Source organism: Neofelis nebulosa, chromosome 14, assembly GCF_028018385.1.
Source record: "Neofelis nebulosa isolate mNeoNeb1 chromosome 14, mNeoNeb1.pri, whole genome shotgun sequence".
Taxonomy (NCBI): domain Eukaryota; kingdom Metazoa; phylum Chordata; class Mammalia; order Carnivora; family Felidae; genus Neofelis; species Neofelis nebulosa.
In genome coordinates this window covers 20397760-20415389 of record NC_080795.1, presented here as the reverse complement: position 1 = coordinate 20415389, position 17630 = coordinate 20397760, and the positions used below count along the sequence as shown (strand labels likewise).

General features: G+C 40.5%; 1 protein-coding gene across 12 annotated transcripts in view; it reads left to right on the top strand.

The window, feature by feature from the left end:
* NCOA2 (nuclear receptor coactivator 2) overlaps window positions 1-17630 on the top strand; it is a 291623-nt gene that overhangs the window by 170111 nt on the left and 103882 nt on the right. For 7 of the 12 annotated variants that reach the window (XM_058699787.1, XM_058699792.1, XM_058699791.1 and 4 more), the window contains exons 3-4: window positions 12947-13051; window positions 15586-15758. In XM_058699787.1, coding sequence (XP_058555770.1) covers window positions 12966-13051; window positions 15586-15758 — 259 coding nt within the window. In that variant the 5' untranslated portion in view covers window positions 12947-12965. Of the gene's footprint in view, window positions 1-8755; window positions 9125-11481; window positions 11559-12946; window positions 13052-15585; window positions 15759-17630 lie in introns of those variants that run through there. The other 5 variants (XM_058699784.1, XM_058699786.1, XM_058699793.1 and 2 more) reach the window with 3 other exon arrangements.

Below are 17630 nucleotides of genomic sequence, written 5' to 3'. Positions count from 1 at the left end.
AGCTGATTACCTGTCTGTGATGGTTAAATAAGGTGCAACGGTCTTACAGATCTTTATCCAAAGGTGTAGGTTTTACAAAACAATTACTCTTCATTCTCTCAGTAGAAGCACGGTTTAGGACTCATGAAAGAAAAAGGTGGAGAACAACGCTCTGCAATAGGAGTCTGTTTTAATCTTTTCAGTGCCTATTCTGGGCCACCCTTGTTTCATCCGTTAAATTATTATTATTCGTAACACCCTTTAAGCTGATTTGGGTTTAAATTCGTGTCAACTATCCGATGGGGAGTTAGAAGCTACCGTTCCTGAGTCCAATTATATTTTTAGTTCTACACGGTACAACGCCCGTCCATCTGAAGCTAGTAAGGGGAGAAGACCCTCCATTTGCGGCTCTCCGGGACACCTCTGCCCTCTTCACCAAGTCCTCAAAAGCCGAGGGCTCCCTGGCCTCTGATCCCGAGGTCAGAGAGTGGAGCTCTGTTGGAGCTCTACAGTCACAACAATAACGTGATTGTTCTTTTCAAAGCTGTTTGTGTGTCCCAAGTTTGAAACCTAAACTGAAATATAAACTCTCATAAACTACAGTGTGGTTAGTATTGATGGTTACCAAAATCCAACATTTGAGAGAGAAAAAAATGGTCAGAGTGTTGTGGCTCGTAGTGTTAGGCGCCAACTTTATTTTGAAAAATGTCTTTAGAGTGTTGAATTGTCATAAACCAACTTTTCTAAATTCTAGTAATTCTCGGTAAATCATTCTGTAGGTGTGTGTTATTTGCAAGGAAAAGCGCTTAATTTGGTTTATTTTTGGAAGACCAGATTGGATTATGGGGGGAGGAGGGTGTTGGTCCAGAGCTGCGCTTCGCTATTTTTAATGGCAGCCATCGCCTCGCAGCAAATAGCATTCGGCGTTATTGTAACGATGAGACCAAAAGAAAGTTTATAGGAATTTGTATGGTGAAAAATGATTCAGAGGTCCTCCCACCAAACCAGGTTTTTCCTTCTTGCTCATTTTCCACTTCCGTAGAAGAGCGGTAGAGAACAGAGAAAAAACACACATAAAAAAAAAAAAAAAAGAGTATTTCAGAAAAAAGACTTCTGAGCCGGGTTTTACCGTAGTGAGGAAGCATAATTTAAACTGCCAAAAGGGCTTGTTACCACGTGCCAGTTTCTTCTCCAACCACAAGCGTTTGATTCGGTTCCTATTCTTTATCCCTGGGGCGTGCTTAAAAATTCTGCGCCTACTTTGTTTTCCTGTTCGATTGCAGATAAAGAACTCCGAAGAAAGTCTGGACTTAAAATGAGTGAGAATGAGAAAAAGCAGGAAAGAAGGGGTATCCTGAGTGTCCCCTGTGGAACCCAGAAACTGCAGTGGGAGGCAGCAGGGTGAACGCTGGGAGAGTGCCACGGACCCTCTAATGGTGCAGGAGAAAGAAGTGTTGTCTTAATTTTCTGCATCCCTGCGCTTGGGAACAAGGAGCAGGGAGTCTTTTGTTCTTTTCTTTTTTTTAAATGTTTATTTTTGAGACAGAGACTCATGAGCATGAGTAGGGGTGGGGCAGAGAGAGAGGGAGACACAGAATCCGAAGCGGGCTCCAGGCTCTGAGCTGTCAGCACAGAGCCCGATGCGGGGCTTGAACTCAAGAACTGTGAGATCATGACCTGAGCCGAAGTCAGACGCTTAACCCACTGAGCCACCCAGGCGCCCCAGGAGAAGGGAATCTTTAATTCTTCGTCCCGGAGTCTAGGAAACCTTCATAAAGAGGCTGGCTTTTCAGCTGAGCTTGAGGGCTATGATTTTCCTGAGGAAAAAGAGTAATTTTAGTAACCTTTGCTGGAAGACTCTTGTCATTTGTGTATTTTTCTTGCTTTAAGAGAGTCATGTCAGTAGGAGAGAAAACATGAGAAAGTTCCTGAAGTAAAGGAGAATAAATGATGAGTCCAGAATGACCAAGAACTTCCATCTTTCTTATATAGAAGACCTTTGGGTAAATTTGGAGAAGAAGTTAGTTGTAAGATAGTTTTAGTAGTTTGGAAACTATTGTAGGATATGTTTTTGATTTACCAAAGGAAATAATTTATACTTCAAATTCCATTTAAATGAAATCTATTTCTAATTATTTGGGGCAGTCTTTGTGTTTCTTACTTATTATAAGGTAACCTTATCTGATTTTATGCAATATTCTTCCTAAAAATATGGATGTAAAAACCATGTACATTTATAATTTGCATTCCAGAGAGCTGGTTATTTAACGAATCTCTTTATGGTTTGCTTGTTGTTTTGTTTTTTTTCCTAGCAGCACAACCCTCCTCCCCTCCCCTCCCTTCCCCCCCCCTTCCCCCTTCACTTCCCTCCCCCTTCCTTCCTCTCATCCCTCTCCCTTTTTTTCCTCTTCCCTCCTTCCATTCTTTTTGTAAACTCATAAAAGTCTGATGTGTTAATGAAAGGAAATTTGGAAAATAGAAAAATTACATCCATAGTGTCCATCAGAACAATTTAACTGCTAATATTATGGTGAAGTTTCTTCCGAGTTTTCCTGTAAATTAATCTTCTCCATCTGTTTTCACCATCAGCTTAGATTATTTTGTAAACATTTATATGCTATCAAATTCAACCTATAATAGCTACATTTATTAGATAAATCCTTACCAGGTGCCAATCACCATTGTACTCCCTTTACATTTCATGCTCTGAACAAACTTAAAAAGTTACATGTTATTATTTCTTGAAGAAATGAAGAAAGTTCAGTTCAAAGAGGTTAATTAACATAATTAACATAACTAATATGGGATATTCCCAGGATTCCAAACCAGAGTGGACAACAGAAGATGTGCTCTGAGCCACTACATTGTATAGCTTCTCATGATTGCATAATAAATTCTATTATGAATCTTAGAGTTCTGTTAGAAAGGCCTCTGCTCAGATGTCACTGTGTCAAGAGAGAACTTTCCTGACCACCCATTTAAAAAGCTACGTTGTTCTGTAAAGTGCTAATCACTATCTGATGTAATAAATGTTCGTTTTACTATTTCTTCCCTCTCCACTTTCTTATTAGAATGTAAGAGTCCTGGACAAAAGGCTTGGTCTGTTTTGTTCACTGCTGTATCCCCCAATATCTAGAACCAAGCATGGCACAGTTCAATGATATTTGTTGGATGATTGAATGACCTCGCCTCCAGGTTACCTTTGCGTAAATACCGATTTGCTTAATCACCCTCCATTGGGACTGATAGGCTAGAATAATGCCATGATTACTCCTCTCTGTAAGTCACAGGACTGATGCTGCTGTACCCTGAGCGCTCCAGGCTGGTGGGCAACTGCAGCCTACTCCACACGTTTCTACCCCGCACTGACGTTACATGTCTGCCAAGAGCCAGCTTCTCACCTATACTGGTTTCTGCCACTTGTTCTTGTAATTGTATAATTTACTTAAATATGACGTAGATGATTGTGATGGGAATTTGAAAAGACATATATGTTTCTATAGAAACCAAGACAAATGCTTTAAAAACCTCAAATGGACAAAAATTGCTGTCAAGTAAGTGTATGCAGCATATATCTATAATAGGAAAAAATAATAAAAATATACCTCATAAGATCTTATAAGAAATCGGGTTATCTACAATTTCTAGCTCTATTTTAGATAAACGAAAATTGGAAATAGTAGACGATGCTTAATGATATCAGTACAAAACTCCAAAGGAGACTGATACTCAAATGTATATGTTTATGTTTAAAGTTAAAACAAAATGATTAAAGGGAGTAGGCGTTGAGATGCCTGGGTGGCTTAGGCAACTGAGCATTGATTTGGGCTCAGGTCGTGATCGCAGGTCATGGGATCGAGCCCCATGTCGGGCTCCTCCCTGAACATGGAGCCTGCTTAAGATTCTCCCTCTGCCCATCTCCCCTGCTCGTGTTCTCTCTCTCGCTCTCTCAAGAAAAGAAAGGTAGTAGGTGTTATTTTCTATAATGGTTCTTGATACCTGACTTTTAAAATTAACCAATTACTGGGGCGCCTGGGTGGCACAGTTGGTTAAGCGTCCGACCTCAGCCAGGTCACGATCTCGCGGTCTGTGAGTTCGAGCCCCGCGTCGGGCTCTGGGCTGATGGCTCGGAGCCTGGAGCCTGTTTCCGATTCTGTGTCTCCCTCTCTCTGCCCCTCCCCCGTTCATGCTCTGTCTCTCTCTGTCCCAAAAATAAATAAAAAACGTTGAAAAAAAAATTTTTTTTAAATAAATAAATAAAATAAAATTAACCAATTACTACTTCCAATTCTGTAGGAAAAGAAGGATTGTACTGTTTGGAATGAAACTCTATATTCTTAGTGTGCCAGGGAAAATCTCTAGCTGGTTTTGTTATTTCAATAATTTCGTAAGAAATTCAACAGTAACGATACGACTTCATTTCTCTTCAGGGAATAATTGCTTATGAGCTGAAGCATGATTTCCTTTCTGCACTAGAATGTGAGCTTCAGGAGGACAGGGCCTTCATTTTGTTCATGGCTCTATTTCCAATGTCTGCAACGGTGCTCGGTGCATTAATTAGGTTTTGAATGGATAGATGAATGATTCTAAAGTAGGTACTTTTTTTGTAGAAAGATGTTTTGCATTTTGCAATAATACCAGTAGGCTTTTCGCAAAAAGAAAAGTACTTCCAAAGTATATATTCACTGATAATCAGATTAAATTAAAATATACTGCTTTCTATAGTATGTAATAATTTGTGTTTCTCTCTTCAGTGAAAGTATTGAAATACAGGAACCTCAGTGCTCACATTGCAGTGGTTAAGAAATGAGGAAGTGTTTGGATTTACTTATTAGCTCTAAAACTTCCTAACTGTGGCCATGGTCAAGTTGCTTTATTCTATATCTCTGTTTCCTCATCTGTAAAATGGGGCTAACCATAGGTTGTTACAGGCCCCGAAGCGGTTCGTATGTGTAAAGTACATAGAGGGTATCTGCCAAGCTAGTAAGTACTCAGTAAATAATAGTTACTACAATTATACCTGCGTTTGACTCCTGACCTGTCATTTATTATCTGTGTGACTTGGGCAAATTACCCATGGAAACAGTCAGAGAGGTTAGATAATCTGTAAGGGAAAGAGAGAGTGTGTGTGTATACACATGTATATAAACATAAAAATGGGGATTTTTAAGCCAGAAAGTGTGTGCAAGGTACTTAACTCATAATAAGTGCTTCATGAATGTTAGTAAACACACACACACACCCCAACATACAGTACTATGAGAGAGGACTTTCATTTATTTAGTTAAAAATGTTTTGTTACCTGGAATCATAAAAATGCCCTTCGTACAGAAACAGATGATCTTGCCTTTGGCATTTCAGTAAGTTTTTCTCCTAAATTAAGGAAGTTTTGGGTTTTTTAAATCTCATAAAGAGGTTTAAAATGGGTTTCGGAATAAAGAAAGATAAATGAATTTTAATCTGGACAAGTTCTGAAACTCCAACACGAGCACCCCATTGTAGTTCTTGGTTTGATGACGTCTTTCCAGAATCCTGAGCCTTCAGTGAACCCTGGTTTTTGGAATACCGACCAGGGGCCGAGTATACCCTGCTGGAAGGGGAGGGCCGTGCTTGTGTTTCGCAGGCAGTGCGGCCCCTTCTCCCTGCCTTCCCTGCCAAGGCCTTATTGAAACCTAGCCTTGCTATTCCTGGCCGGCTTAGCGACGGCTGACGGCTGACGGCGCTGGGGAGAGAAGCGGCCCAGGGCCTGGCTATATTAAGGAACTTAGCCTATGAGCATTCAGAAAGTAGAAACCGTCTTCTGCCACTGATGTCAGGCTAGACATTTTCCCCCCTGTCGGTAGTGATAGTTCAGCGCAGGTCTCTGCTACTCACACACCCTGCACTGGCTTTTGCTGAGATGAGACTTGACGAGAGGATCTTTTCCTTCTTTAAGACGTACGCAGATGATGGAAATGTTAACGGCAGAATCTTTGTGGAACCCGTGAACGCGTGCTTGGCCATTTATTTGATCATTGCAGCACGTGTTCAAGAGCCGCTGCTGCCCATTTGCAGGCTAATGTGTTTATTCCAGTCTTCCCAGTGGCATCTTGAAGTGTCTTTCAGCTAAAAAATTCATGAGTATTATTGGCTTTCAGTCAGAAAATGGAATATGTCTTCTAGTTACTGTCTAATATACCACTTTAAGGCCATTATACAAAAGTAAATCCAAGAGCATATTGAAAAGGAAGGAGGTCCGCAGCTTAAACATTTGTTTATACACTGTATTGCTTTTCTGTGGAGTGAGAAACAGCGTAAGAGGAGGTAGGTGCCGAAGCCATTTGACTCGGAGCATAGTCGTACCGAGTTGTAGGCTGTGTTTTCCTCTTTAACTGTCTTCAACTGTAAACGGTTCGTGCTTCATCACTGAAAAATCAGATCCTGATAATAGTAGTTTGTGTTTGCCTGGTTGCAGCTGAGTAAGAAGTCAGGTGTGCAGTAAGTTGCTCAAAACTAGTGAAGTTAAAATGAGAATTGGCTTCCAAAGAAGATGCCTTTTCTTCTGTATTGGTATGAAGTGAGTTTCCTGAAACTTTACAATCTGTTGTCACTGTATGAATTAACGTGCAGTTTTACAAGTTTGAATCTGTAGATACGCACTGTAATGTGTGAGGTAAATTAATATTGTATGAAAAGCAAGAAGCAATGTAATGTTTTGTAAAGATGAAGGTGAAAGTATCCTTACGATCTAGTACAAAAGGGTAATAACAACACTCTGGGGAAAAGAATGTACCATTTGACTAGCTACAATTTATTTCGGAAATACTGTACAGCATCCTCTGTCACTGTGTTAAGTGCACTCATTCTTTTGCCAGTGGAAAGTAAAAGTTTGATTTTTTCCTTGTGCTCTCATCCTTGCACTTCGTAAATCTGCATGCTCGTACTTATATTTGCAGGTGCGTGTTTGCTTATTGCTTTGTTTTTTACTTCTTCTTTGCTTATTTGTTCTTTGTTTGCTTACTTACTTTGTTTGCTTACTTATACACAGCAGTGTGTCCTTGCATAATCTCTGTATTTACTGCAGAGAATATTTAATTCTAGCCAAGAGTTGGGGTCTTGCCAAAATAATGTTTGCTTTGGGTAATTTTGTCCACTTGACACTTTGGAAAGAGGTATTTCCCCTCCTCCGTCAGTTAGAGGTCTTTGTCTCTGTACCGGCTTACTGACGTCCAAGGTCTGGCCATTCTCTGCTTTCTGCCTTTCTCAGTGATCTGTATACTCCAAAAGCACATTTTGCATCTTTAAGCATTAGATACTGTTTTCCCTTAGACTTATCAGAGACTGGCCCAGAAATTGTTCTTTCTGAAAGTAAAGAGATCCCCCCGCCCAAGAACACCGTATACTTTATAAGGGAAAAATTGTTGCGAGTTTAGAATGAGCAAATGTTTTCACTTGTGATAAAGGAGTAATGAATACATCTTTAACTGCTGAGATGGGCGTCTGACCGATGGAGGGCTGAGAAGATTATCCTTTCGTGATTTAATAGAATAGAAATAGAAAGGTGTTTCATTGAAGATTTATGTACAGTTTCAGTATTGCTTGAGTATTTCTTAGTCTTACAAAGTGCATGAGGAATCAGACTACAGGTTACCCAGCAATGTCCTGTATCTCCCGTAAAGAGAATTCAGAAAGAACCTGGAAGGCCTTGGAGGCTGTAAAAAGCCTCTCTAGTCTCATATCAAGAACTAGATGATTTATCAGGTATCTCCTCCTCTTGTGAGTGTTGATAAGAGAAGTTGTTTCAACAGCTCTTTGTATGTCATTTCATTATAAATTTCATCTCAAAGTGAGGAATTTCAGAGAGGGTCTAACTTTTAAAAAATATTGCTTGGAACTAGCAACAGAGAGATCTGATGTTGATCACTCACTGTGTTTGGATTTCAGCAACAGTATTATCCTTATTTATTCTTTAACTGAATTTGTTCCACGTATAATAAATCTGACAGTTTTACAGGCCTTGTTTGGAAGATGGCCAGTACTGATAAAAGATAAAATGCACATTATCGTTTGCATGAAGTCTGGATGATTAATTAGCTTTAATGGTATGAGACTGTATTGTGAGCAACAGCTTTGTTACCCTCTAAGTTACACTGATGAATTTCATGAAAGGAAAGTACAGTTTTTAATTGTGTTGAGGCTCAGCATTGCATTTTGCTTTCTGTCATGATGCTAGGGCTATCGCTGGCATTGTTCACCTCTCCCAGAATACCGTCACTTTGGGAAAAAAAGCATGCCTTAATTCTGGTGGCTGTAACTCTACCGTCTGGTTGATACAAGTTGGTATCAGAGGACGGAGGGGAGGACACATTCGCAGTGAGAGCAGGACTATTGTTTGTTGTAGATAACGAGAAGGGACAAATTGAAACTCCTTTTCCAGACTTGTCCTTTCACAGCCCCCCGCATCTGGTAGAAACTGGCTTGTTCTCGATGACTGTAATTACCATCAGATACGACCCAAGAGTTTACTTGTGTCTTTTTCAGTTTTTGTGATTTACATTGAATAGTTTCAGAACCAAGAGTGAAACACTCAAGAATTTTGATTTCATGTGAATGTTGAAAATGTGCAAAAAGTTTAAGAAGCTATTAATTTAGGCCTGCTTACAAAATAAGATTCCTAAACCTTCACTGCTGCCCTTCGCTTTTTTTTTTTTTTTTTTTGTCCCTTCAGACAAAAAAGTCTTCAGACCCTTTTATTGGGAATTGACTTTTAACTTTGATCTGCGAAAATGCATTAAAAGTCAGCTATCCATATAGTTTATTGTAGATGATTTTTCTGTACCTAAGTGCACACTGGTAGTCGTAAATCTGTTTATCGAATCTATCATTCTGTCCATCTCTGGTTTTTATCCGTGTCACTTGAGTGGGGGAAAAATTAACTCCCCTAGCCCCAGCACACGTTCTGGTGTGAAATCCTAACACTTGCCGCCCGCGAAGCCTCACCTAGGGCATTAAGAATATCAGTCAGAGTCATCCAGATTAGAGCAGCACACTTCTCTTCGAGCGCCTCGTTAATGAGGCTCACCGTTATTTATTTGGTTCATCCACTCAAGACCAGGACATAAATCCACACGTCTGCTCCAGGATTTCATCTACTTCTGGCCCTGTGGTAGGCAAGAAAGAGGAGCCCGGGAGCAGGCTGCTGCCCGCCAGCACCTTCACCCTCCTCCTCCTTTCCCAGCTTCAACCCTAAATTTGCTTTCCCCCTGCCCCCCGTTTTTTTTCCCCTTTTCTTCTGAGGGTCTTGTCTTTTATTTTCCCCTGGTTGATGAGCAGTGGTTCAGAGGGAGCATCCCCAACCTGATGGCCATGGCCGGCAGAATGCATCCTCCTGTCCCTAATTATATAGACCTCCCCCCTTCTTTTTCCTTTGGTGGTTTACAGGATGGTTGGCCGTGTGTACTGGGCATACAGAGCCCCGGAAAATTGCTCAGAATAGAGGACATATGGGGTAGACACAGAAAAATAAGAAGCAAGTATGTTCACAAAGTTAAAATTTGAGGAAATGTGTTTAAGGTACCATCACATAGTAATAAAAGGGAAGACTTGGCCTGTAAATAACTTAACTTCAGGAGGAAATTAATGATGTTTCAGAGCTACAAATAGAGTGGTTTGTGAGCCAGTCTTGGGTAGACACAAGTAAAATATAAACCGTCTTCTCAAATGGTTTTCTATACTGAGACCAGAAATTGTTAGCTCCTTGCTTTACTCCTTCTAGCCCCTTAGTTGAAGTGTATCAATTCTGCCCCTTCCTGCCATGTTGCAATTATTAGTTTATGTATTTGGGGAAATTTTAAATCGATGATGGCTGAAGTTAATGCGAAATCCAAACAGAGTATAGTCTGTAAGTAAGATAGTCATTTATATCAAGTGTCTTTTGAAAAGCTTTCTGATTTTTCTGCTGTTTTTAATATATATATGGCAAGACCCTGGGGTTGGGGGGGGTGGCAATTTTCACCAAGAAACTTAACACGTATAGCTGCTATGTAGGGCATTTTGTTATATATTGAGTGTTATATTTTGATGATAAAATTTACTGGAGGGGCACCTGGGTGGCTCGGTCAGTTAAGCATCTGACTCTTGACTCAGGTCATGGTCTCACAGTGCCTTAGATTGAGCTCCGCATCAGGCTCTGTGCTGACAGTGCAGAGCCTGCTTGGGATCCTCTCTCTCCCTCGCTCTCTGCACCCCTACTCACTCTCTCTCTCTCTCTCTCTCTCTCTCTCTCAAAATAAATAAATGCAGTTTTTAATAAATTCACTTGAATGTTTATGATTTGTAGGACACTGCTTCCAGGGTGAAAATCCTCGAGTTCATTTATTGAAAGCTTACTTAGATTGGATGGGTAATGTTTTTCCTTACGTGCTCATGAGTGAAACCATGAGAATTGTGGTTCCAAGAGAAATGCTAAAAAGGAATGTTCATAGGTATCATCTGAGAAGGGTTTTGGTGTTGAGGTTTTTGCTTTCCCCGCTGTCCTTTTATACCTCCTGCAATGCCCTGGCTCCCCTCCCCCTCCCCACTGTTAGAGCTCACAGGTCTTTGTCAAGGCCACCCCTGTGCCTCCCTAACGGAGCCAGCAACGTGTTCTTCTTTATTGGATCTTACAGCCCGCAGGAGCCAGTACCAGTCATATAATACCTTTACCCATTTTACTTATTGGAGGTTTTTCCTACATACAGGTGTATCATCCCTCTTAACTTTGTTGTCTGGAGAGCAACATGCCTCCTTGTGCTTCCTGAGCACTGAGCCTGACTCATTCTGGCAGGTGGGCAGGCAGTCTTTGAATAAATGAGGGACATTGAGACGAGGGGAAAGAGCCCAGCACAGAACCGCATGCAGTCCATATCTGGCTGCTTCTCTCTCCTGACTGTGCCTGTGTGATTACTAGAAGAATGACATATTTGATGAGGAGACCCTTGCCATAACATCTTAGTTAGGAGTAGGAGTATGTGAGCCTGCGTACAAATAATCCCAGTTCCACCATTGGCTGATCTGCTCAACTGTCCTGGGCTGGAGATGCTCATAATTATCCCCATTTTACAGACAAGGTCATTAAGGCATGAGAGGTAACTTCTTAAGGTCCCACAGCTAACCAAATGGTGGACCTTGGACGTGGATGCTGGCCATTAGCTTCTCTGCTCGATTGACTCTCATAGTCTGTTTGGATGATTAAATCATGGCTGGGAATTGCTTGGTGCCTTGTAAATTCTAAATGAGTAACTAAATACAGATTAAATTTGTTATCAGCCCCAAATTGTGGCCACAGTACAGGACCTTGGGACTTGGCTACATGGCTCCAACTAGCAGGAAGCTCAGGCATTAGCTTTCAGAATTGTCCCCTCCTGTGCGACGTCTTGAATATAATGTACAATTGGTGGGACCCCCCTCCACTGATACAGTGTTTCTTCGTCCTGCTTACACGTGACTCTGAAAAAATTTCATTCCTCTGCCCTTGTGGATCAGAGTTGTGACCTGAAGAAATGACTGGAGGGAGACTGAGCATCTCAGAGTACACGGAGGGAAGGCTGGCAGTTTGATGGGTATGTGACAACGATCAGTCTTGGGTGGTGTTTTCTTAGCCCACCCTCCTCAGTGTCCTTGCTCTCCATGAACCTGTTACTCTCTGGCATTTTTCTTAACTCCTTTACCTTCTGCTGTCTTGCCCTTCCGTCTGATTTTTCCAATCTACAAAGGAAGAAAAGCCACTCTAGAAAGCTAAGGAGGGTGAAGGTGACTTTAGAAGCCTGGGAGACCGAAGGAAGGGGGAACTAGTATAGAATTGGAACTCTAAGAATGACTTAAGTACTGACTTAATCTTTTCAGGCCCCATTTTTTTTTTTTCTAAGCAGTTATTAAGCACCTTGTGCTCAAGCAACTCTACTGTTTCCCCAATATCTGTTATTAGTCCCCTTGTTTAGAGCTTAAACCTCTATCATTCCATACTTCACATATTTAAATATTATTTTTGATTTTGCTAATGATGACCAACACGAATACTCTGATTCTCTTACTGTATATCCGGTTCTTTTCTTATTGGAAGGAATCCAGTAAGCAGGAGCCAGTTATTGTCCTCCTTCGTTAGGGTCAATAATATTCCCTGGGGTTTTTTCTTTTCCTTTTTTAAATGCATTTTGAGACCTCTGGTGATAGCAGCTAGAATTAGCCGAGGGAGGGAACATAGGAGCGGCAGGATGTGTGAGAGGAAACCGCCGAGGGGAGGTGTGCTTAGGAAGCTGCTGGGGAGAGAGGGCTCTACGAGCGAGCGAGCGAGAAGGGAGCAGGGAGGCAGCTGCTGCCCGGGTGGGGGATGGGGGTGGAGGGTTCGGGAGACTCCAGGGGGAGGTGCAAACATCCTCTGTTTGGGGAGCATTGCTCACGGAGGCCTTGTGCAAGGCCAGGACAGGCGGGTCAGATCTAGCTGGTCAGATGGGAAACATTCGGCTTAGTGGTGGGGCACTGCCTCTTGCCAGGGCTGTCTGTCATGGGTGAGCTATTGCAGCACAGACTTCACACTGGCCAACCCAAAACAGAGACTGGGAGGAGCCCCTTACAACACCTGTAGTTTCCCCGTGGGTGCAAGATCACTCCTGAAACTGAAGGCTGACGGCAGAAACCCAGGGCTAGCAGATTGTAGTTGATGGTGTCGCTGAAATACGATGTCTGTTTAAAGAGTATGGGCCCAGTGAGGTAGGCTTGTTTGTTTTTTTAAACGTTAACCTTTACAGATGCTTAACTTTTAAGCAAGGTAAACAAAAACTGAGCCCTTTCATTAGAAGTTACACATGCATATTAATCAGAACAATGTGTTAATGACTGTTGTCAAATTTCTGATTGAAGTCAAAGTTCTTTCATGGTTGGTAAATTGATCAGGCACTTTATCATCAGCTCTGTTCTCTTTTTCTACCCCCCTCCCCCTTTCTTGTTTTAGTTGCTGATATGTGTTCAAGATGAGTGGGATGGGAGAAAATACCTCTGACCCATCCAGGGCAGAGACAAGAAAGCGCAAGGAATGTCCTGACCAGCTTGGACCCAGGTTAGATTCTTGCTGAAAAACAGAATCAGTATTGGCCATGAAAGCCACATGCCTGCTTTTTTGATATTTTAGCATTGATTTTACACCCAATCGAAATGTTGTGTTTGGTTTTTTTCTCTTTAACAGTTAAACCTTTAAATAAGTATTATTTAGCTTACGTTTGGTTATGCTAATGAGTTGCAGATTTTATGATTCTTTACAAGAAGGAAGCTACATACTTCTGATGTCCCCTGTGTGCTTCACTATTAAAACAGGTTCATTATATAATTTTCAGTCTTCCATATTTTCGTGTCTGTTAGATCACAGAATGTCATAAAGACAAGAGATCCCATAGTAGAATTTGCTGTTAATTATACGCTGGGTTTTATTTTTATTAATTAATTGTTTTGTGGGTTAGTGACAAAGATTGTGGCCCTTCAGTGAGTAAAACAAATGATTTAAAGCAAGTTCCATGTCACATCTTATGGATGGAAGTGTGCGTTGTTATAATCCCTATGCAGGGTAATTTAGCATTATCTACTAAAATTATAAATGCATGCTTCTGGGAATTTTCCAACAGTATACTTTCACACGTGCAAAATGACAAACACTGAGGTTACTTGCAATTAAACAGCATTGTTTAATAATTGCAAAAGATTAGGAGAAACCTAAATGTCTATAGGCAACCGTTTAAACAGCCGTGATATATCCATAACCTAGACTACAATACAGCTGTGAAAAAAGAACAAAGACACTTAATGGATTGATATAAAAAGAATCTCTTAAGAATAGTTACAGAGAAAAACAAGGTTTAGAGCACACTTACGGAGTACTACCACTGGTATAAAACCATTTGTTTTAGGGGGCGCCTGGGTGGCGCAATCGGTTAAGCGTCCGACTTCAGCCAGGTCACGATCTCGCGGTCCGTGAGTTCGAGCCCCGCGTCAGGCTCTGGGCTGATGGCTCGGAGCCTGGAGCCTGTTTCCGATTCTGTGTCTCCCTCTCTCTCTGCCCCTCCCCCGTTCATGCTCTGTCTCTCTCTGTCCCAAAAATAAATAAAAAACATTGAAAAAAAAAATTAAAAAAAAAAACAAAAAAACCATTTGTTTTAGGATAATTAAGAAACACTTAAGAGTTGTTAACCCATTTTGGGGGATGAGAACTAGGCAAATGGGAAACAAAGGTAGAAGAGAGACTTCATTCTTTCGAGGGCTTAAATCATATAAACGATTTTAAAAGTTAAACACAAACAGCAACTTCTCTTAAGTGGCCGGTAAAAAGCAGATGGAGAACAAAAGAGGACCAGAAAGTCATTAAGACAGGCAGAGAAGGAGACAGAGCAGAAAGCCAATATTTCATGTTGCCTTTTCCCCTGTTAGTTGCCAAGCAAAACAAGTCTATTAAATAGTCACTGTCCACATCCCAGCCCCCAACCCTTAGCTCCAGTATGTTACCTCTAGATTACCTACTACCTCCTGGCCGTCCTCAGCTTTCTGTCTGTCAAATGTCTTTAATGCCAGGAATCCACTCAAGAAGACAGATTGATAAAATGGAGACTGTTTCAGTGGAGGGGCTAATGTTTTACCTAGTGCTGTGCTGGTGCCTGGAAGTATATTACAGACTACTAAATTTTATCACTGGGTATTATATACAAATAATTGTATATTAAAACTACAGAAAGTTACTTGGTCAAACAACTTACTTTCCTTATTGTACTGTTTGAATGTCATTTAGTGGGCCCTCGACTAAAAAAAAAAAAAAAAAGGTTGTACGCTGTTAATGTTAGTGTCAGAGGGAACTTGCTATCTTAAATTCAAATGAGAAGGTCTTGCCAATTTTTATTTTTCCCTCCTTTCCATTAACTTTTTAAAACTTTAGTTGACCTTAGACTGTTTATATTTTGCACGTCATTCAGACTGGAGAGTTAACAAATATCCTGGGTCAGTTTCGCTTTTGTTTCTAGCTGCACTGTGGTTTTTTGCATTATCTAAAAAGACTGGTTTGATTACCAACATCCAAAAGAAGTCTGTGAAACGATGAAGGTTTATTTGTATCTTTTTATGCTTTACCAAAAATCACTGCCATTTCTTTATTCCTATTATAACTGGGTTAAGTTCCCTTTCTTCTTTTACTAATCTTACGTAAATTTTTAAAATTGTATAAAATAATCTCCCTTGCTTGTCTAAAACATCCCTCTATGTATTCAACAGTAAATTCGATGCCCACTTCTGCCAAGTGTTGTATTAAGCTTGGTGATGAGCAGATCGTCCTGATCCTTGTCATGGTGAGGCTTACTGTCCACTGGGGGACATTATGCACATTGAACAAATGATCACACAAGTAAATCTATAATCACGTGCTGGGGTGAGTTTGATTTCAGTAAAACATGCAACATGTAGGACACATTCAGGTTTTTTCCCCCAAAGTACTTCCATGTTTTATGTAAGTGACTTTTGTTTGTTATCTTTTTATTAGAACTTGTGTAACATGCTTCTTTTATTATAATAGCTTTTTTTTTTCAAATGCATAATAAAAACCATGTTTCTTCTTTGTAGCCCCAAGAGGAGCACTGAGAAGCGTAATCGTGAACAGGAAAATAAATACATTGAAGAACTCGCAGAGCTGATTTTTGCAAATTTTAATGATATAGACAACTTCAACTTCAAACCTGACAAATGTGCAATCTTAAAAGAAACTGTGAAGCAAATTCGTCAGATCAAAGAACAAGGTAAGAGGCCCGAATTAATCTTTTGGAGAGTTTAGCTGGTTTCTGTTTTTTCATGTATGAGAAGTCGCTTCAGAGTCCCTTTAATCCGTTTCTTCTGCTTAAATTATTGATGAGGAAATGATGTCACAGTGCAAGATGAATGCAAGTATCACTTGCAGTGGTTTATAAATAGGCTTTATATAAAATTCAGCAATTCCCTAAAGACAGAGGAGACTGAGGTGAGGCAGGGTGATGTAACTTTTCATCTAGTAAAACTCAATTAGGTGCCCACTGATTCTCCTCCCCTACGTTGGAATTTTCATTGCTTGCACAGCAAGTGACTGTCATAATTTGCAAGTGAGAAGCCAACTAAAGATGGAAACCAGAAGTAAGGAAAGGAAGCCACCTCCTGTTTCAGCTAGTCAGCATATTTGATTAAGTGGGAGCCTCAACTGGCCACGGCCGCTAGATTAGAATTTCATATCCTGAATGACAAGAGATTTGAAAGGCTCAAGCCTCTAGTCAGAATTCTTTTGTGAAGTTGAAACACGGAACATGACAGCTTTCTTCCTGGGGTTTTCTTTTTTTCAGAGATCATTTTCTGCCTCTCTTCTTTGATATTTTTGCCTACAGAAAAAAATTAAGAAAATAATATTTTAAAAAAACACATTGGACTTTGTGGTGCCAAAAAAAAATCAGTATTAGGCAAGTATGAACAGTGTCTTGGGGGCTCAGGGCCAATGCTCTTAAAGTATTCATACACTGCTTTCCTTCAGGGCTGGGGAGATTATTATCTCTTGTAATCTGTTTTTGACTGCATCCTCTCAGAGTTCATTGTTTTTATTCTCCCTTTTTATGTGATATTCAAAAGAGGCAGATTTTAGAGAAATAATGTCTTTGTCTGTGTAGGTGTAGGACCTGAAACTTGCCGTCAGTCATAAACTCCTAGCTTATCTATTTGCATATTATCATCATAGGATTTTTCATTTTTATACATTTACTATTAAGCTTCAGTTTCATATTTAAAAAATTTTACACATGTAGTTCTTTGTTTTAAGAACTTAAAAATATACATATAGCATACACAACACAGTTCCTCAGACCAACCCAGTCTGAAAATCAGTCTTTATTTCCTGGTTTCTCCATCAAAATGATATCATTAAGCATTCAACGAGTTTCTGCTCTCAGCGCCTGCCTCGGTAGCCCTTCACCTCTTTTGTCTTCCTTCTTTTCCCTTTGAGATCCACTAGTCATCAAAAACTCAGCTTAGTCTCCAAAAAAAAAAAAAAGAAAGAAAGAAAGAAAGAAGAAAACAAGAAAACGTCAGGGGCACCTGGGTGGCTCAGTCGGTTGGGCGTCCTACTTCGGCTCTGGTCACAATCTCGTGGTTCGTGAGTTCGAGCCCCTCATTGGGCTCTGTGCTGACAGCTCAGAGCCTGGAGCCTGCTACGGATTCTGTGTCTCCCCCTCTCTCTGCACCTCCTCTGCTTGCGCTCGCTCGCTCTCTCAAATATAAATAAACGTTAAAAAAAAAAACCCTCAGTTTAACCTCAATTTTGTATCTTCTTCATTTTTTGGTATCAGCAAATGGATAGAATAACATTCCTAGAGCTCTTAGGAGAAATAATTGGTTAAAGTTTGATAGTGCTTCGAAGTGACTGCGTTTCTGGTTGCTGATACTGTGGTGGAGAAATCAAGCTACTTGTTTCCGATTTCTGAAGCTGAACGAGACAATTTTGTGAACACTGCATGGTAGGCAGTACTTTCACACTTTAAAACAGTTATGTGTTGTTGGTTTTTTTCTGGGTTTTTTTTGTTTTTTTTGTTTTTTTTTTTACTATCAAGGTCTTGCACAAGGTTTTAAAGTTTTGCAAAACCTTGGTAATTCCCCCT